Below are 22,612 nucleotides of genomic sequence, written 5' to 3' on the forward strand. Positions count from 1 at the left end.
CACAGGCCAAACAGGATTCTTCTGCGCCCCCTCCACCCCTCAAGGCCAGCTCTGGCGTTACAATGCATAGTAATGACTCCCACTCTTTCGCCGACAGCCCTGACCTCTTCCCCAGACCCAGGTGTGCCGCTGCCTCTCCTACACCTGCAGTGGACACCTCCAGGTGTCTCACACCCACCTCTCCAAAACTGTTCTCTTGATCTTTACAAACCCAGTTCTCCCAAAGACTTCTATGTCCTCAAGGACCTTAGAGTCATATTTAATTCCTCTCTTCTTAAACATCACAACCAATAAACAAATCCTATCACCTCTACCTTTGAAATACGTGCAGAATCTGACCACTTCTCACCATATCCGCCAATACTACTGTCCTCCGAGCCCCCACCATGCCTCTCTTGGCTTACTGAATTAGCTTCTTACTTTGCCTCCTTGCTTCGGTCCCTGTCCCCCTATGGCCTTTTCTCAAATACATGGGTAGGGTGATTTTACTAAAACTCGAAGTCAGGAATCAGTTCCATTCACAACCCTCCAAATCCTTCCTGTCGAGAAGTAAAATCCAAAGTCCTTTCTATGGTCCACAGGCCTTCACTCCTGGGGACCCTCCTGCCACGTCCTTTCTGCTCTCCCACCGACCGCGCCAGCCACACTGGGCCCCTCACTGTCGTCAGAACAGCAGTCCACACACTAGCCCCTTTGCACTAACTTGTCCCTCAGCCTGCAGCACTCTGCCCCGGGTATCTGCATAACTAACCTCCTCACTTCCTTTCAAGTGAGACCTTTTGCAGTCTCTCCTGTTGTATTCTCCCCGCAACCAACCACCATTCCCTATCACTTTTTCTCTGCAGCACCTACTCTTGAAAAGGGTAAGTTTCATGGAAGGGACAGCATCTTGATTGGGTTCCTAAAGGTAGAATTGTGACTAGGATTTAGGCATAAGAGAGAGCATGACAGCAGGTAGTCAGCAGAAAATTGTCTTCCACTGGTTACCTGGGGCTGTCACAGTTCACACTTTAGTGCAGGTCCAGAGTGACCGCTGCTGAAATGGAAACCCTGACTAAATGTCCCCTCAGGTTAAGGCAAAGATTAGCATGCTGTTCACGGGAGCTGGACAAAAATGCCCTCAGTATGGAAACGCTTTTTCTTTAAAACATAAATTCTTTTGGTTATTGATAGGCAGAATCAAAAGACAAGGGATTGGGAAGAAAGAGATAAAAATATAGGTTGTTTATGAAAAGATGCTCAACTTCACTAGCTATTTAGGAAAATGAGAATCCAAACTATGAGATACCACCTCATACCTCTTAGAACAGCTGTTATCAACAACACAGGTAATGACAAGTGTTGAAGAGGTTGTGGAGAAAAAGGACCCCTCGTTCACTGCTGGTGGGAATGTACACTGGAATAGTCACAATGGGAGAGTATGGCGGTTCTTCAAAAAATTTAATAGAGTCACTGTATGACCCAGCAACACTTCCTCTGGGTTATCTACCCCCAAAACTTGAAAATATTTATTTGCAGAAATACATGCACCTCTATGTTCATCACAGCCCTGTTCACAGGGGCCAAGACATGGAGACAAACGAAGTGTCCTTTGAGAGAGGACTGGATAAAAAAGATGTGGTACAGGTGTTACTACAGACTACTACTCAGCCATAAGAGGATGAAATACAACCATTTGTGACAACATGGATGGACTCTGAGAATATTATAAGTGAAATCAGTCAGAAAAAGCTAAGAACCATGTGCTTCACTCTTACGTGGGTTGTAAAACTGAAACTCATAGACACAAACAGCAGCCTGGGGCAGGGGGTAGTGAAGGGTGAGGGGGGCCAAATACGTGGTGACAGAAGACGATGCGACTGTGGGTGGTGGGCGCGCAGTGCAACATACAGACCACGTATCATACACATGGACACTTGAAACCCATATGATCTCATTAACCAATGCCACCCCAATACATTTTAAAAAAAGAAAAAAACATAGGTTGTTGATCAAGAAAATCCCTGTTGTGGATTAAACAGCTCAGCTCTGAGTGAAAAAACTCCTTAAAGAGCAAATTTGAATATCCTCAGCAGGGCACAATCTTCTCAGTCTTGATATCAAGAAGTGATCATTAAAGTAACTTACAAAAATGGTTCTTCATAAAAACAGAAAACAAAGCAAACAAGTTCTCGTTAAATCACATCTTTAAGTACCAATATCCCAGAAGGAGACTAGCTATCCTCCTTCCCCAAGTTCCTACCCAAATATCCCTACTGAGTGAAGGAGACTATTTAGTTGTGGTTTTGTTTTCAGCTTTTTAAAAAATGATTCAAGTATACTTAGCAATACTCACAAAAGGATGTGCTGATGAAGAAAAGCATTACTAGAGCTAATGACCTACTTTCTTCTATTCATTTTGAACGAGTGAAGAATTCTCATGTATGAAATCTGACATAGTTTTTGTCCTTGGGAGAGTTGGGCAGCATAAACTTTTTCATGTCTTTAAAAATTTGTGGGTGGAAAGAGCTGAGCATATATTTTTCATAATAAGAAGAAGATATATAACAAGCTGTACAGGTCTTAACATTTACAAAGTTTACGCCAGAGTCTTAATAATTCCCTTGTCATTATTACTGTCAAGAAGAGTTAAAAATAACATTGTGTTAACAACTAAGTCTGCATTAAAATTATTCCAAAGAATAAATATCTAATACAAATATTTTTTCCCCAGGACTTCATTTTGCTGAGCACACCTTATATTTTATCCCTAGGTCCAATTTTTCATTACAAAGATAACTATGCTTTCAAAGTAAACTAGATTACAAGCATTTTTTATGGCTACATTCTAGTGAGTGGGTAATGAAAAAGCTATTTAATCTAACTTAAAGTTTCACTTCAATACTTAGCTAAATAAAAACTTTCAAAGGAACTCTGCCTAAAGATATGGTAAGTACCATGTGGTCCTTGCTTCAAGAGAGATTCTATTTCATCTTGTAAATTCAGCACATGCGCTTATTAGTCCAACTGAACTTACAAGGTCTCCACGGGTTTTATATTAATAAACTGAAGCAAACCAGCTCACTTGAATTGCTCTGTATCTCCTTAGCATTTTTTTAATGCAAGACAATGTATTTGTAACTATAATTTTCTCTCAGGGAATAATTTACCATGCTCTCATATCAACTTAACATTTTAAATTCTGTAAGACACTTTCAAATAAAATGTCAAAGTTAAAGAAAACTTAGACACAAAAAGAAATTTCTTTTACAACAGTAAAGTTTTGGAATATGTATAATTCCATGCACATTTTCAAGCTTTTCAATTCTATTTATCTTAAAATCAGTTTCACAAAAATGTTATATGGTCATACATAATTCAATATAACTTCATAATCTGCTATTAGGTAATTTCATGATTCAAATGTTACTGTTTTGATTTTTTTCTTGCACTTACTGAGCTACCATTTAATGCACAAAATACTTTTTCAAAAAGCATAAAAAAGATCTGTTATTTTTATTTTGAAGAAAAAGAAAGCAAAGTCTGAATAACACCCTGCCTGGTGTGGCTCAGTGGATTGAGCACCAGTCTGTGAACCAAAAGGTCGCTGGTTTGATTCCCAGTCAGGGCACATGCCTGTGTTGCAGGCCGGGTCCCCAGTTGGGGGCATGTGAGAGCAATAGATCCATATACCTCTCATGCACTGATATTTCTCTCCCTCCTTTCCCCTCCCTTTGCAGGGGGGGGGGGGCGGTAAGGTCTGATTACTAATTTCTATCACCCTGGATGCACCCTGGAAAGCATCCTACCTGCCTGGTGGGATAAGAGTGAACTAAAGTAAAAATGTAAAGGCAGCAACTATATAATCCATGTAAAAAAGAATAAATAAGCAGTTCCTAATCTACTGAGAAATAAATGAGATTGATTAGCTCCCTATGAGTTAGCTGAATATGGTGTTTAAACACCAGGACTAAGCTTCTCTCGTGCGTGTTTTCTTCAAGTGGCTGGATACAGATAACGGCTACCTTCCAAGTTCCCAGTCTAGTTCCACACACATACATCCTGTACTGTGCTGATTACAGATACGGGCAGGGACAGATACGGGCAGGGGTTGAGGGACAGTGAGTGGCAACCACCTCCTGATCATCTCCATGATAGATCACCCTTTGCCTACCACTTCAGCATCTCAGCTCCCAGAAGACTCACAGGACACAAGGCACCTTTCTCAAGAGATGCTTTAGGATTCAGTGAGCTCATGTCCAGTAATCCTGGACCAACACCACACAAGCTTAGACATCGTCTACTCTCCAGTCAGAAAGAACATGCAAAAAATTCCTTATCAAACCGTTGGCAGGATGCATGGGAAATTGATTTTCATGTCATATACAGGGTGGGGCAAAAGTAGGTTTACAGTTGTTTGTACAGAAAATAATATACAATAAATAAAAATACAGGAATAAACTGTTTCACATACTTACAATTGTAAACATACTTTCTCCTGTATGATGGTAGAATATTCCTGACTCAACACAAAGTTTGGAGGAACAGCATACAGTTCTGAGTTCCAAAGATTATCATTGGCTAACCTCACATTATTACATCTGCCATACAAAGCAGATATTTAAGAAAGGCAAACACATGACCCTATTCTTGCGCCTAACAGACAGTTCTTCCCATGAGTCACCTAAGGCAGGTTTTGCTGTCCAAAGGCAAAAGCTGAACAAAAAGAGAACAAAGCTTGTATCAAAATGTCCTATGCTTAAAAAAAAAAAAAAAAAATTCCCACAATCACCATTCTGCATGCTATCCAGGCACTGAAAAGGTATACATTATGAAATTACATTTTACTATTGGTTTTAGGATATAAGATGACTAAAATTAGAACATGTAAAGAAAATTCCATTGTACTTTCATGAAATCTGCCTGCTGTGGAAAAGTATCAAAATACAGTCTCACATAAGCTGGTCATGTTGGTGTATAGCATTTATTAAATTTTATCATTTATGTTCACTGGATTATATCCAAATTAAACCTGACAAACTTTCACATTTGAAAACACAGAAAATATACTGATTTTTCAACTATTTGCTTACACGTACTTCTCAATTCTCATGCAGTGCTCATAATTAGAAGATACTGTACAATAACCCTATAATATTATGCTTATTAAGAACCAAGTCAGAGGGTAGAAAAAGGTCAACATAAATTCATTCTCCAAAAACTGCCTATGACTATATTGTCACAGTTCCCTATAATTGTATACTTCCAGTAGATTCTTCAGTAAAATGTATAATAGTAATCATATAACAATAGTTATAACAAGGCAATATCATCTTTTCAGGAAAGGAATACAACAAATGAGACTCAAAGTTGAAGAGGAGAGATCAGAGCATATAAAAGTCATTTCAGAACACCACACAAACTTCAGGGTTTTCCACTTTCCAGTTGGGAAGAACATGCACAAAGTATTCTTAGCAGACAGTTGTCAGAAGGACACGAAGAACTGGCTTTCACATCATAGTGTGTTGAGAGAAGATCAGTGGCGTTGAGGAAAAAGAACTGTGTTTATTATCTTTTGGGTCTGTCTATGTCATCTATGGCTGCTAGAAGTCTCTGTCTTGCTTTTTTATTAATATGGGATCCCAGGCAAACATTTACCAGATTGGTCAGCTGCTTCGTTGAATATTCCTGCTCAAAAAGAGAAGATCCAGATTTAGTACACCGCAAGATGTATTGGATCAACACAATGAAAGGGCCGGCAGGCAGTCAGGCCTCAGCAGAAAGTTACCGAGCACTACAAACCAGGGGAAAGCCGTGGAAATTAGAGCTGCAACATGCAAGACAAACTGCTTACTGAGCTGTAATAACAGGGAATAAGGATACCAGAGCATACATTTGCAATAGGAAGGACTAGAATCTTTTTAATATGGTAGATAATTTGACAAGCCTATGCCTTTTGTTATGTTGAAGATCATACACCTTTTGCTTATTTCTGTGATGGTCTTTGTTATTATCAATATACACTGACATTTCCAATTTTTAAAATGCTATTAAGTATTTTCTATACTTAAGATTGAAGACAAAAATCTCCAATCATGGAACAACAACTCTTCTCAGATATAATAAATGAATAAGGTAAAAAAGGTCAGGAAGTTACTGGTTTTTAAACTCTCATTTTTATTGGTAGCTAGTAAGTAAAATTAAGACTATAAGTGTTTTCCACTGTACAAATCTATTTGGCTTCTGAACTTCAGAAAACTAGTTGTTAGGATGAGAAGGAACAGGGACTCAACAGAATGTGTTACACACTGACGTGGTTCTGGAATATCAAGAGTTCCAAATTCAGGGCGAGGGTTGTGGCGACCACCTAATAAGAACATGTCTTCACTGGAGGTGACCGCTAAAGACAGTGCAATTTCAAAATATAAGAAAGAGTCCATTTAAAAAACTCAGCAAACTGCCCTGGCTGATGTGACTCAGTGGACTGGGTGCCAGCCTGCGAACCAAAGGGTCACCAGTTTGATTCCCAGTCTGGGCACATGCCTGGATTGTGGGCCAGGCCTCCAGTAAGGGGAACGCAAGAGGCAACCATATATTGATGTTTCTCTCCCTCTTTCTGCCTTCCTTCCCCTATCTCTAAAGAAATGAATAAATAAAATCTTTCAAAAACATAAAAAACTCAGCAGACTACTTAGGTTATGTACCTGACCTCCGAAAGCACCAGTAAACACCTGGTAAATACTCTTAAGTAACCAGTCAACACTTAGCGAGTACAACTGTCATGAAGCACCAGAGTACGCGTTGTGGGACTGGAGTTCCCTTCGAGACAGGACAGTCCCTGTTGCTGGGAAATTTTCACTGAATTACAAATAGCAATTAATTAAAGCTCTTCCAAAATACCAAACTAAAAATTTTAACCCACTATACTACAAGAAGAAAACACAAAATGGGCATCATTCTTCCATCAAATAATGGGTATCTAAGAGCTGTGCTTATGCTCCTCAGCTCCTTGTAACCTTTCCCCAAACTCTTTCCTCAGGATCAGCCCCACAGTATTTACAGCTTATTTTGCTACACTGACCCTAACAACATCCAGCAGTCCATCTGCACCTGGGCTAGCATCCTGGTTCTCAAATATGAGAGGTCAGTGGGACTAGAAGTGGTAACATTTTTCTCAATTCTGAAACCACTGAAAATAGCATGCACATTTCTGCTTTGCTCTGAGAGATCTGAAACCGACCTACAAGTGGGCACGTGAACAAAAAACTCAGGCTAAGGGTCCAGGCTAACAGTCATTTTATTTTTGTAAAATGTTGACACCAGAAAGAATGAGCCTAATAAAATAAATATAAGTAATTCCTTTTGTCCTTACCCAGTCAAATGAAACAAAAATTTACCTGGCCTTTACTGATGATGTTTATAGCATAAATAAATGTGAACTCTAGTTATTGAAGAAATAAGATTTGGTGTAATTTTAACACTTCCCACACTTTCATTAAATTGGTGTTCACATATTGTCTATCCAGACAAATGCTGTAACAATCATACGGAAAAGCTCCCTGTATTAATGCTCTAAGGGTATATGTTGATTTGTACTGTATCAAAACTTCAGCACTCTAAGTATCACTTAATAAATTATATTTTTCCCTACTTATCTAAAGGGTCCAGCAGAAGTAAGGCCTGCCTGAGTGTGGCTGGCAGGGTAATAACATGGGTGTAATAATTTATAGTTTTGATTTGAACATTTCACCTAAAATGTCATATGGCGTGCTTGGGTGTGATATTGTTATGCTGCAGACTTACATGCTTATGATTTTGTAATAAAAGATTCTGTAATAAAAAAGGAGCATTATTTGTGTTGGACCCTGTATATATCCACACGAAAAAATAATCTCATCTACACTTACGGCAAAATCTAATGGAGGATGAAGTTACATGGAGCCATTTAATATTAATATACTCCATCATCACTACTACAAGTCAGTGAGTTCAGGATGTCACTAATTCATTCATTGTTGAGGGCTATAAGAAGATTTAAGTTAGAGTTTGTGAATCACCTCAATGTTGCTGTATTCAATTTGTCCTGGTGTTAACCAGCTTCAGCTTTTTCCTGTTAACAGCTGCAGGATAAATATAGCTAACATTCAGACTCTGGCTATCTTTCTAGATAACTACTGTTACAGTTCACAAAGGTCTCGTAAGATTTCATTAGGCAAAGGGTATCGCATAGACATGGTGTGAATACGATAAAGACATGGCCTAAGTAGTTCATGCTAAAAAAGCAAATATTTCTTTATATTTCATTCTCATGACTTTGAATTATATAATATACCAGACAGAAACAGAACAAAGGAAAAGGAATACAAAGGTAATTAGCAGCTTCCCAGCTCTCACCCTGTGCTCTTTGATCCAGCGTTCCATGTCGTTCTCTGTTAGGTAGTAGGCTTTAATATAGGTTTCCACAAATTCTTTATCGGGAATGGGTCTAATATCTGTCAGCTTTTCAAGTTTCATTAAAAACTGTTGAAAATCCAATTGCATCAAGGCACGACCCTCATTACTACACTTCTTGACGTTGGCATATCTAAGACACAATAATAAAAAAACATAAGTGATGGAATGGTTAGATAAAAGAAATCTTTAGGTACCTAAACTTTTCTCTAATCCAAAACTGGACAAATTCACCATTTATAGGGGGAAATGGACATGAGCCATGTCACTCAGCAGTCACTTTACCCTTCTGGGCCGCAGCTGCCTCGTGTCCAAAGCTAAAAGGCTATACAGCTTCTAGGGTTCTTTGCTGTTCTCCATGCTCAAGTAACACGATCACCCACCCCCTGGCTGAGTGACTTGTTTGGCTGGAGCACTGTCCTATGTACCAAAAGGCTGCGGGTCAATTCCCAGTCAGGGCACATACGTAGGCTGTGGGTTGGATCCACAGGTCGGGGCGCAAACGGGAGGCGACCGATCTGATGTTTCTCTCTCACATCGATGCCCCCGCCCCCCAAATCAATAAACATATCCTCGGGCGAGGATTAAAAAAGATAATAATAACATAATTACCTAAAGAAAGTTAAACTGGCATTCCACTTCATCTGGCTGCCAAGAATTATTTCTAAAACTAAGCTATAAATACTCCGAAGTAATCTTAGTTTCATAAAACTGTTTAACATGTAACTACTAGATACAGAGGAAACAAATGAAATAATTCTCCCATGAGCATTCATCAAACCTGAAAAATGTATGAGCATATAAGCATAGAAAGTATACACATGTATCTGATAATGAAACACTTAACAGACTTAAGATACCCACATTACTGAAAAACTGTGTGTTCGAAGGTTGAATAGTAATAAGAATGAATGTATTATTCTCACATATATTTTATTACTCATCAGCAGTGTCTCATTCTTTCAATCATACAAAATGTGAAGACTCTAACCCTAGGGAATGAGGTACTTCCCCCAAGGAAATTTGCAAGAAGTCTAAAACTTACACTATTTAAAGTGACCAAGTGTTTTTTTTTTAAATAAAATACGAGTGAAAAAAATTAAAATGTTTATACAGAAATGTAACATTATTAGTCAGTTCTCTACTTCATTAAACAAATTTATTAAAAATATTTTTCACCCTGAATAAAAATATTATTTAGTTTTCTACATTGTTAAACAAATTTATTAAAAATACTTTTCACCCTGGCTCAGTTGGTTGGAGCACTGTCCCATACAGCAAAGTGCTGTGGGTTTGATCCCTGGTCAGGGCACATACCCAGGCTGCGGGTTCAATCCACAGTCGGGGAGTGTATGGGATCAACGTTTCAATGTGTCCATCTCTCGTCCTCTCTCTTAAAAAGAGCAATAAAAACGTATCCTCAGGTGAAGATTTAAAAAATAATAATAAATTTTTAAAAATACTTTTCAATCAGGATTGCTGACACAGAGTCACTTTATGATTCATGGCACTGCTGGTGTCAAAACAGAACGCCCAGGCTGGTGTCAGTTTGTCCCTGTCACCTTCTCACTTCCTAATACATTCTTTTTATAACTAATAAGAACTGAAGAGAAATCAGATAAATAATGTATGTAAATTCAGCTTATCAGCAATTCTAGATCACTCTGAATGGGCTCCGAACTGGCCGTTTGCTTTAAGGGATACTTTAAATGTATGACTGCTTCTCATTTGCGTTGTAGACGTTATGGGCAGAGGAAGCACAGTGTCTGAGCAAGCAGAAAATCACTACTGATAGATCTTCAAAATCAACATATGAAAAATTTATACAGTTCACAATGACAAAATAATGACATTATTAACAGTGATATAGGGGCTTTGAGGACTGACTTTGCCTTCAGAAAATCAGGAGTTCAAAATCAGGAGGAGTTTTAAAGCCTTCTCTGCATTTAAAAAACTGTGAACCTGTCAGGGGATCACTCTGTATATTATATAAAAGTCTAACCGCAATGCTGTGTACCTGAAATGAATACAATATTGACTGCCAATGAAGAAAATACAATGGGAGTACTCTAAATAAATTAATTAATAGTTTTTTTAAAAATTGTGAACTTGGACAAGTTATTTAACCTGGCTAAGCCTCAATTCTGAGGCTTGGAATGCTCACTGACATAATATAATCTTGTGAGGTCCTTGGTTCAGTAAATGACACAGTGCTCAATAAATGTTATGAATCATTATTATTATCATAATTATATTATTAGATAATAATGATCACTACTAGCTTGACTTTCAGAGAGCCATTAGCTGCTGCACTCCTCCCTCTTCTGTGAGTTGGGTCTAGGTCACCAGCTAGAAAAGAAAGCACAGAGGCAGCACAGTCAGGCTTAGGGTTTCTTCCCTAATTGTATTCCAAAGTCAAGCCTAAAATATTACAGAATTATCTGCTATTTATCGCTATCTCTACCTATCTCTCGCCTTCCGTTAGTGAGAACATGTAATGTTTTTCATATATTATGATTTATCATTGAGGAATCAGATAATGCTTTCACAAAAAACTTACCCTTCCACAATAGTTCTATTAGCCAGTCGTATACAATGTTCCCAAAGTATATTAGACACAGGCAAGGGTATCCGAACTCTCTTTGAAACCTCATTTAACCTCCTGTTAAACTGCTCAAATTCCTAAGAAGACAAAAGTCACAGCTGTACGTGAATATAATTATAATGCCACGTTGCTTTCCAACTTAGTGACGCCCCGCCAAAAAAAAGATTCAGAAAGACTTAGAATCAAACCAAATAAAACAAAAAGAAAATGCCAAATTTATTCAATTTGATATATTTGGAAAAAACCTTCATACTGTTTAAATTATGTTGTAACACAGTTATGTACATTACATTTCATCTTAAAGGAAGTGTCATCAACTGATTAAACAATGCTAACAATGTTCAAATGTTTTTATATCTCGTATTTTTCTATGACTGTCACTATAGATTAAAGACTCAGTAATCTGTTTTTAAAATATCTTTAAGAGACCCAGTTTAAAAAACAATTTTGCTCTCTATATTCCCTTAGAGCAATCTGATAAGTTATTCTCTTTCCTGCATATTTTTTCAAAGTAAATTAATTATTATATAGTAAATGATTTGAAAGTCATATAATAGCTACAGATTTTTAGTAAGATGGACAAAATAAAAATATTTTCTATTAGCTACAGAAAACTGAACATTTTTATTACTTACTAGTAACTTTTAAGATAACACTATACTAAAAATAATATATGTAACTAATTTAAACAATTTGAATTACATAGAAGAGGCAGGTAGTTCACCCTTCAATAAATGTACTTGTATTTCTGGTTTCTTTGGACTATTAACACCTAAATAGGATCATTTACAAAAGTAAATGCTGTTGATCCTTCCTTGCCAATATATTTCAAAATTTAAGAAGGCTTAAAATGACATTTTTTCCCTTCAGTTTCCTCAATAGAGAAGGTATACAGTTCAACCCTGACATGTGTTCAAATTTTCTAATAACACAGGAAGAAAAAATCTAATTTGATCATCACCACTCAAGCTACCACATAATTATTTTTGTGTTATCCTTTGCCACTTTCTGAATTACAATTTTTTGATTATTTTTTTGATAATTGACAGTTAATTGCTTTATCAAAAAAAGTGCATTTCAATCCACTAAACTTACTTTTGAAAATAAAAGTTAAATAAATAATTTCTCTTCAATGTCTTCATTTCATGAAACTAATATAGCAGAGTACTTGCTACTGTATTTATGTTTCACTACAGTAAACTCTGCTTTGGGTGTCATGATTTTTCATTAATATTTTAAAAATAAAATTATATACTTACTATATAAAATGTCATTCTATTCATTGCTAAATTCATGCAAGAATGTTTGTTGTTAAGTGAATAATAAAACCATTTCATTTTACTTAGCATTCTTTTGAGGCAACAATGCATAATGCTTTTTACCTACTGGTTTGGACTTGGAAAAGTAATAGAACAAAATGTATTATGAAAGTTGATGAAAAGTTTTAAGCTGCTAAAGACTGGGTTCAGGTTAATAATCTGAATAGCATTGGTTCTTTCTTATAATGTTCCTTCTTAGAATATAGTATTAATGTTTCTTGGAATTAAGACTGAAGCAGGCAGCTTCCTTCTGGCATGAACAGTCACTGAGCGCAGAAGTCTCTTTTTCTCTTGTGTCCCTATGAGTACCAAGGTAGCACGTCATACAAAACAGAATCAACTTCTTAAAAACAGAACTGTTCAAAAAAGAGTGTAATTATTTGTGAATTACACTTATCTTTTACATTCTGAATTAAAATTCCCACTTGAAATCCCCTGGGTCCCCCAGAAATCAAAGGTCTTCCCGGATGGCAGTTACAGAGCACTCTTGTTGTCACTGCCCCTTAGATCTCCCGATAACCCCTAGACACTGCTAACTTATCTTGGCACCCTTACGTCCGTGAGTCTGGGGACAGACTCCCGAAACTCAACCCGGCCCTGGAAGGGGACGGTGCACTGCTGGGAGCTGGCACTCTGGATGAATTCCACTGCTCTCTCGGCTTTGCTCTCTGGCTTTGTTCACTGGTTCTCAAGTGTCCCAGGCTGTTATTCATCGCCTTGGAAGCAGGTAAAATGTTTGTGTGAATGAATGAGGTAAAAGTCAGGAGCTTAAGAAGGGCCAATTTTTTTTCACTAACAGATGTAAAAAACAGAATTTTCCTGAAAGCTGGTTTTCATTTTCTCAGATGCTCTTTCCTCACCTCAGACACCCACACGGCTCTCTTCCTCACTTCCTCTGGGCCTCTCCTCAGTTTTCAGGGTATGAGAGTCCTCCTCTGACCACAAGCAAGTAAGTGATACTACTCCTCCACTCATACCCTGCCACTCTCTGTCCCTCTTCTGCTTATTTATTCTTTCAGGGCATGTGAACTCCTTCTTCACAACTACAATGCCAGCACCTAGATCAGTGCTGGGACTTGTCAGGTAATTCATATATATCTCATCATGAATACAGTTTCAAAAAGTGGCTATAATTCTTTCCAGAAAAACTTTGAAATGTTTTATCATTATGTTTTAAATCATTAAATCCAAAGGTAATATGATTTCTGCAAAAGACAACTTAGAATCATCAGGTGTATGGTATGGTCTCTTGCTAATGAATATACACAACTGCAGAAGTATCTTCTTGTCTTGACAGTCACGGCTACTGGGATTACACAGTATGACTGTCAGCCAAGCCGTGCCAGTCAAATTCTAACCCAAAGAGGAAAATCAGTGAATTAAACAAAAAAATCTACAAAGCATTCCTGAGTCAAAAACAACACAATTTGGAAATTAAGCCTAATCCAATGCAGGGACTTTAATATCACGATGCTACAGTTATCACGGTAACTATAATCTCACTACTTTAGAGCCACTGCAATTGTAGGAACAGTTCTCTTAGCAGAAGCGTCTTTAACAAAGATGTTTCCCAGAGTACTTGCCTTTAACAATGCATCTACGTATATGTTGTGCTGCGACATAATTTCCTTTACATCCCATTTCACATTTGCCATCAGGAGCAGCATTTGTTCATAATCAATGGCTTTACCTGCTACAATCCAGTAAATTGGTTTCCGTAGTTCACTGGCAGTTGAGACTGTCTGAAATAAATTTCACAGAAATAAGAAGGAATGTTTTCTAAAAGTATCAGATTTATAAAGATTATGCTCCTATTTCAAGTATATATGATGCCTGAAAATAAAACTATCTATTTCCAGATTTATATTAATGAAAATACTTTAATTCGAGGGCAAAGGTCTTACTCAAAACATAATTTTGAGACATTTGATACACTTGAGGACCCAGACCACACAACTCTGAAGGAACCACGGATTTTCCTGGAGACCAGCAAATACTTCTCCAACTCTCACTTCTCTCCATTCCAACCCCTGCTCCCCCACCTCAGGGTTCCATCATATCTTCCCTGCATTTCTGTGAGAGCCCTCGAGCCAGTCCCCCGGCCTCCAGGCTTGCCATCCAAAGCCCTTCCTTCACACTGCCGCCAAAGCACACTTTCTACAACACACATCTGACCACACCACTCACCTGGTTCAAATCCTCCAGTAGCTTCCCAGCACCACTGGAATGAAGTCCAACCTCTCCTGGCTGCACGGTACACTGTGTGGCTCCCGCCGACCCCCCCATCTTTCTCATCACCAGCCCGCTTCCCTGCTCTGACAGTCTGGGTTGTTCTCAGCTGCTCAGTGCACCATGCGTGCCTTCACCTGCTGCCCTCTGTGTAAATCCTTCCCTCAATCTGGAATACACTCCTCACTCGCCTGGCTGGTCAAGTTTAAACATCACTTCCTCCAGATAGCCTTTCTTGACCACCTGCTTCCAATCACACCCCCTTCCCTCCTGCAGTCAAGATTAAACACCCTGCCACTGCTGCTTTTCAACCTTTTTATACTTTAAATAAATTGGCTTTCTCTCTCACTACACTAAAAGTCTCAATAAGTATTTAATACAGGAGTTCAGGAGTGAATAAACCAATATGCTAATCCAGCTCTCCTGGGATTTAGAAACTGACCACTATTTAAACACAACAACAACAATAACAACAAAAACACCTAAATAACACGTGGCAGTCTTATCTTGCTCACAGTTGAAATGACACAGAAGACTGGCCATCTCTGACCTGAGAATAGAACTGCTGGAGGAAGGGCTTTTTGACGGCAGGCATCACAGCATCCAGATGCGGCTGAAGAAACTCAAATTGTTCAGCCAAGAATACTCTGAAAGGAATAAATAACCCACGTTGTAAACAAAGTACAGGATTTAAAGCCTGCCGATACTTTTGTATAAGTAATCTTTAAGGTCTCTAAGCAAAAGTTTAACAATTAAAATTATTTTCCACCTCAGTGAACTCCCTCTTGACAGGCTTATCTACACAACAATTAAAGCCAGCCTATCCCTGAATGTGACCTGAGATGGAAGAAGGGTGACTTTGAAAAAGATAATCAGGATTCCACTGTGTAGAGCTATGCTGCTTTGTGTGTTAAGATAGGAGCACACATAACATAAAAGATTGCAGAAAGGTTTGAAAGGATTTCTTTTAAAGATCCTATTTAATTATATACAATAGGCTCGTGAATTCACAACACTTTTCGGAAGTTACCCAAACATTCATAACATACAACAAACTAAACTGGCTGAGACATACACATGTGAACCTCAGGTCAACAAGCTGGTGTGCAGGAGTCGAGTCATTTGGCTGCAACACTGCTGGCAGCCGCACTGTTTTTCTCTATTTTTTGTTACGTACCCAAAAATTCTTAAGTTATAATTGACTACATTTTAGAAAGTTATATGCTTCAAATGTATTAAGAACTGGGGGATTTATAAAGGTCAGAAAACACTCTTGGTGATTTCAAGGGTCAACTAGTGGATTTTAAAAATCCACTGGTAATCTATTTTAGGATTTACTTCTCAGAAATACATAAGTAATATTTGGAAGTGGAATTTGTATAGATCTAGAAGTCTATGCAATATTTACTTTAATAACCTTTCTTAAATATTGGCAAGGCAACTGTTTTTAACAACTTACAAGGATTCTGTGGCTACTACTCTTTCCGCCAGCCCATACAGTGTATCCCCAGACGTCAAAACTACTAGGTGGCTGAGGTGTGGGCTCGGTACCTTCTCCTTTCTCTCTTCTGCTGCTGTGAGCGTGGCAGTCGGATCAGCTGAAACTTCCTGAAAATACAACATACATACATACACAGTCTGAAATAGCAAATGTAATAGTAATAAACCATGTGATTTTACCGAACTGGAGCTAAAATTAACACATGCTTAGGCATGCATTAATTACATTTAGTTCCTGTTCTTTTTTCCCCCTCTTGTATTTCCTAACTATTGGAACTTTCCTTTTTATACAAAGTGAAAATGACCCAACTCTATTTGCTGCTATCTGTGCATGACTTAAAGTTGGCCAACAGGAGGAATCTCCTGACTTGAGAGATGTTTCACAAAGGCAGTAGTGAGATGCCCTTCAAGAACTTGTAAATGAGGGAAAACAAGATTGCCTCTTGAGAACTAAGCTGGTAAATACCAAAATTATGGTGTGACTAACCATCGCACGCCCAAACCTAATCAAGGTAACTTTGGTATAATCTCAAGGATGCAGGGTTTGAATGTGTTATAAACTGAAACAGAACCAACTGTATTGTGTCTGTCTGGGACAGATTATTGATGAGAAAGAAGATGGTTAATGGGAATAAGAGAAAGAGATGCCCCCAAAGCAGGGTGTGTTGAGCTTTAAAAGATCCTCAAAGAAAATTAAAGCACAGAAATTAGACATGCACAAAGTTAGAAAATGGTTTTATTCTTCATTAATTCTTTTCCATATCTTATTTTCTACTAAAAGATATTATTGCTTTTCAATCTCTAATTATTCATTAGTTATTTGGGGGCCAACCATGCTTTCTTTAGGGAGAATCAGGATAAGGGAACTATGCAAGTTAATCAATGTTGTAGTTCCATTATTTATTTCCTTCTACTAAAAAAGGAAAATAATCATCCCATTCCTTTAAAAAAAAAAAAATTTCACAAAATTACATACTGTTTGGTATCACCTGGTTGCTTGTGCTATTTAATTTAATTCTGGTGAGTGTGTGCTTGCCACCTGCCAGACCGCACCCCTGAGGAACCCCGGAATCATTCATGACCCCTGTGCTCCTCGCCTGCGTCACGTCCAAACAGACACCTCTCTCGTGTGTTTCTTCCTCGTGTCACCACTTCATCAGGACCAAGGCCACCACATTCTGAACTGAACTATCATTCTACAAGTCCCCTAACAGAGACTTCTCCCACTAGTTCATCCTGTTTCTGCTCCATTTTCTACAGGTTTAACTGGCTTATTTCTCTATAAAACACAGGTGATCTTTCTAAAATGAAGACATTTTAGACCACCCTACTCTCTAGTTTAAACATCCCAAATGACTATCCAGTCCATGCAGGAGAAAGCCTAACCTCATATGATACTACCTTTACAAATGACACCCGCTACCCTGCCAGCCTCGTTTCAAGGTAATCTTCTAATCCCCAAGACCTAGCCACACTGACCACTTGCTACACGTGTCCCACTGACACTCCCGCTCGCCAACTCTCTTCCCCTTGTCTGCCTAGCTCTCTCCTCGTTTCTTAACTCTGAGCTCATATTCTCCTTCTCTTTATAATGTTCTTACCTGTGTTACTGTTATCAACACATATACATTTGCCTGTGACATAAAGTCCACTTTACCAGTTACTGCCCCCGCCCCCATCGTTGTGAGTTCTCAGCGTAGGGACAAGTTCCATCATCTTTGCGACTCAAGCCCCTGGCATGCCTCCTGGCATTAGCAGGCCTTCGAACAGTCTAACTGACAGAGATAATGGTAACAATGAGGATGGTAAGAGTCTTCATTTCCCCCCCATTCTGATCAGGCTTTCCACTGCCCCACTCAAAAGCAGCAGCTATCAAGGATCCCGACGGCCTTACGGCCAAACCCAACAGTCTGTTCTAAGTACCCATATTCCTTACCCGATCTGCAGCATTTTGCATGGGGAATCCTGAAAACCTTTCTTCACTTAGTCCCAGAACACACCCTCTTGGTTTTTCTCCTATACCACTGTATACTTTTCAGACTCCTTTGCTAGTCTGTCCTCCTCTCCCTGGCCTTTAAACACCAAAGAGCCTTACAGTTCAGTCCTCAGACTTTGCTCATTTACATTCTGCTCCCTAGCGCATTTCATCCAGCCGCACAGTTTTAAATGCCACCCACCTACCAAGAGCCCCCAGTTTACCTACTCACCTTACCTCACTCTCACCTTTAGTACATTTAACCTCTGAAAGTGAACTCTGGATGTCCTGTTCAAATGTGTCCCTTCTAAAAGTCTTATCTATTTCCACCCATGGGACTTCCCTTCTCCAGAAGTCAGATGTCATCCTTGACTACTCTCAGTATCATACCTCACTTACAATCCATCAAAAAATCTTGATGGGTCCAGAATCTGACCATGTCTCTCTATCTCCTCTGGTAACTTTTTGGTAGAAACTACTTCATCTCTCTCTCTGTTACATATTGCAGCCAAAGTAATTCTCTTTTAAATAATGAAGGCAGATCATGTCAATTCTGCTTAAAGCTCTTCAGTGGCTTCCTGCCTTCCTTAAAGTAAAATCCAAAGGCTCTACATGATCTAGGCTCTGGCTTCCTCTCTGGTTTCATCTATCACTACCATCTTGCTTCCTTCATTACAATTACACTGGCCTCTTTGCTGCTCCTGGAATAGGCCAACTATGGTTCACACCTCCAGGTCTTTGCACGTTCCCTCAACTAAAACATTTCCCCCCCAAACATCCCCTCCTTACTAGAAAGTAAGCTGCACACAGGCAGGGAGTTTTGTCTTATTCCCCCTACCCACCAAAACTGTATCCTGAACTCTGAGAAAGTGCCTGGCATCATGCTTGATCAACAGGCACTAAATGAGTGACTGCTGAATAAATAAACTCTCACTCAGGTGGCTCACTTCCCTACTCTCCCTTCAGGGATCTACTTCAATGTCACTTTCTCAGAGAGACCTTTTCTGATCACCTAAACAAAATCGCATGCTTTTTTCGCTCTTTCTACCCTTCTTCCCTAGTTCTTCATAACTCTCAAAACAATCTGATGCTAAATGAGACAGTCATTTATTCTTCATCTGCTTCTTCCACTAGAGAGACCTCTGGTCTTCCATAAAGTATTTAGGAACTCAATATGCACAATAAATGAACAAACAAGAAAAACAAACAAAAATTCATAGAAACAGACAATGGTATGGTGGCTACCAGAGGCAAAGAGGGGTGGAGGGGTAGTAAAGGGGGTCAAATATATGGCGACAGAAGGAGACTTGATTTTGGGTGGTAAACACACCATGCGACATAGAGACAATGTATCACTTAATTGTACACTCGAGACATATATAATTTTATTAACCAATGTCATTGAATAAATTTAATTAAAAAAGAAGGAAATGTGAAAGAGAAAAAAAACAGTAAAGACAACTACCCGGCCCTGGCCAGTGTGGCTCAGTTGGCTGGAGCATCACTCCGTAAACTGAAAGGTCACAGGTTCAACGCCCAGTCAGGGCATATGTCTAGGTTGCAGGTTCGGCCCTAGTTGGGGTGTATATGAGAGGCAACCAATCAATGTTTCTCTCCCTCTCTCTCTAAAATCAATAAGCATGTCCTCAGGTGAGAATTTAAAAAAAAGATAGCTACCCAATTATTGTGCATCCCCCGAGTCTTGTCCGCTCATCACAGAGCTCTTTGCCTTCTACTTCCAATACCTCCTGTAGCACTCTGTGTCTTTTCTTAGTTTAGAGTTGTGAATATCCATTTCAGAACAAGTCAAAGAATGGTAAGGAAAACTGAAACCTTGAAACGAGAAAAACTAATAAAGGAACTGGGAGAAGAGAAAACTCCCTCGGCCATATGACCAGGCTAGCCAAAGCAGCCCCAGTGGGGCAAAAGCAGGAGTCACAGAAGAGAGTCCCAGCAAGATGGATTTGGCTGCATCGTAACAAAGCACAGGCAATCAGGCAGGGTGTTAAGCAGGGAGGGTTGTGTTGGGCAGTTATGAGTTCCTGGTGGAAGGGGAGGTTCAATCAGAAGCTGACAGCTACCCTCTGTGTATGAATACTCTACAGGTTAAATGAGCACAGATAAGCTTCCTTCTATGAAGTGTTATACTCTACAAGTACAACAAAGTCTCCTTTTAAGCATTGAGCATGTGCTCTTTTAAAATATTTTGTACTTAAAAAATTGACAAGAACTTTCTGCCAATACTGTATAATCTCCCACTCAAAATAGCTCCAGGATAACTATGAATACCATACATTTATAGTAACAGTAACAGAGTTACTCTGAGTTTCATCCTTTTATGATCAGCTATCATGACGCAGACAACACATTTACTATTAAAAGCTTATCTGAATTTAGATACTAACTGGTGAATTTAGGATAGAAGAAGAAGGAACTAAAAGGTGATGGAAGGCAGAGAGAGGCCATCATGTGTAGCTGGAGGGAAATGTGGTTTCTATTTGGGTGTCACAGGACAGGCCAAAGCACCTACCTCACTAGCTCCTTGCCTACCTCCAATTCAAATGTGGTGAGGTCCCTCCTTCCACAGCTCGTAGGCAGGCATAAAATTATGGTAATTACCTGCTGAAAGGCTAGAGTTCATTGTTTACATATAGGGAAGTAATGCCTGAAGAGAGCAAGAGAGTCTCACAAATGTCAAGCTGATATAAATAAATGGAACGTGCGTACTGCTCACTGAAATGGATCAGTGTCTCGGTTACACCAGTGAAATCAGGAAAGGATATAAACCTTTTGAAGACACTGACAAATAAAACCTTAATCATTCTTTATTCTCACAGGGAACATCCTATTCTTTTTAGCCTTTCCTGCCACCAATTATTACTACTAAGAGAATTCGTATTTATGAACCTTTATGGACCAATTTAAAATACATTTTTATTATCAAAGATTTAAAGTTGGCCAAAGGTCTTAAGCAAACAATTCAGCACCGCCAAGTGGATAGTGGAAAATTCACATTTCCGGTGCCATTATCGCCTGGACCCGCTCCTTTCCTACCCTTCCCTTATGAGACTCTTTTTCGTAGACTTTATGTGATGTGTCAAACAAATTTTCTTAGTTTACTTTGACTTTATGATAAACAATTTCAGGTGGCATCTTTAAGAACATAATGATCCTATTTGCTTTTTACAGCTAAGCAAAACTTAGAAAATAAATACAGAGAAAATAAAATAACTAAAAAAATACTGTTTAAAATTGTGACTAACGAAAAATATAAAGAAAAATACTACTTCAATCTAGTTTTCCCAAATTGATTAGGCTATATATTAATAGCAAACAAATGTACTCAATAAGAAATCAACTAATATTCCCTGACAATCTTGATGCAAATTAATGAGGTGAAGAAAAAGAATACACCAGCTTACAAAAACCGGAGATCAAGGCCTAGTAAATGACAGATGTATTTTCTAAAATAATAAACCAATGCTTATCAGTATGAGTAATAATTTAACATGCAAGACACTGAAAACTAATGGAAAATTTCAGGACAACTTCTAATATATGGCTGTAGAGGCTTATCCTCCAAAGGAGTAAGGGCCACGGAGAGGTCAGAGGTCAGCATACCTCAGAAACCAGAATCATTGCACAGCCTCTGGTCCAAAGTGCTGTCTTTAAGAGATGGGAAGAATAAGGATGTAAAGAAAAGATATCTTTACAAGACAAGGTGCCAAAGAGAAAGACAGACTTATTTATTTGGGAAGGGAGATATGGTTGGTTTTTACAAACACATTTCTAAATCTAACTACTACACCATGGTACGCAGGAAAAAATGTATCTAATGAACACAGAAGTGGTCAAACAGATACTATGGATGCACTGTTATCAGGAGATGGGGCAGCTTGTGTCAAAGAACCCCTAGTGTGGTCCCACTGTTGACTAGGTGATGCTATTTCATTAAACACTGGATGGCAAAATCTGAAGCATTCAATCCACACCTTAAGGGTCAAATCTGGGACGATGGTTTGACCATCATAAGCTAGTAACCAGAGGAGATGATGGAAGACATCAGAGTGAATGACTCTAGGGGTAAATTCAGCCCATCAATCTTGAGGCAAGTGAGAAGCAAGAAAAACTTTAGCAACAGACAAAGATCCAATGGTAAAGGTTATACTCAGTATCAAACAAGGAGAAGCAAAATCAAAACATAGATAACTGCCAATGAGGTTGAAAGCCAAAGGACTTTCAAAGACAAAAAAAAAAAGGCTAAGTCAAACAAGGAGATTTTACTCTGAAAATAAAGATCAGGGTTAAATACATGAGGCCAAGAAAACAAGCCAGGTTAAGCCAGGAGACACAAGACTCACAGACTGGAGTTTGTTTATTTACACTATAAAAATTTACTGAAGAAATGCCATGTGCCACAGTGTTATGAAAAATATATATATATATATATATACACTTTCATATGTACATATTTCCAAATATGTGCAAGGCAAAAATATATCCAAATGGTAAGGGAGGTGATGAGATGGATACAGGTTATTTCCTGCGCTCGCC

At 38.7% G+C, this 22,612-nt stretch overlaps 1 protein-coding gene across 2 annotated transcripts in view; it reads right to left on the minus strand.

Annotated features, from left to right (window-relative positions):
* Positions 1-4,953: 4,953 nt before the first annotated feature.
* Positions 4,954-22,612, minus strand: part of VPS50 (VPS50 subunit of EARP/GARPII complex) — a 128,925-nt gene continuing 111,266 nt past the window's right edge. For both annotated transcript variants that reach the window (XM_054564243.1, XM_054564240.1), the window contains 6 exons: positions 16,043-16,191; positions 15,134-15,230; positions 13,938-14,096; positions 10,991-11,112; positions 8,374-8,563; positions 4,954-5,667 (listed from right to left, as the gene is read on the minus strand). In XM_054564243.1, the coding sequence (XP_054420218.1) occupies positions 5,548-5,667; positions 8,374-8,563; positions 10,991-11,112; positions 13,938-14,096; positions 15,134-15,230; positions 16,043-16,191 (837 nt within the window). In that variant the 3' untranslated portion in view covers positions 4,954-5,547. The remainder of the gene's footprint in view (positions 5,668-8,373; positions 8,564-10,990; positions 11,113-13,937; positions 14,097-15,133; positions 15,231-16,042; positions 16,192-22,612) is intronic.

Source organism: Pteronotus mesoamericanus, unplaced genomic scaffold, assembly GCF_021234165.1.
Source record: "Pteronotus mesoamericanus isolate MK-2021 breed Mesoamerican mustached bat unplaced genomic scaffold, CSHL_Meso_final scaffold_85, whole genome shotgun sequence".
Taxonomy (NCBI): Eukaryota; Metazoa; Chordata; class Mammalia; order Chiroptera; family Mormoopidae; genus Pteronotus; species Pteronotus mesoamericanus.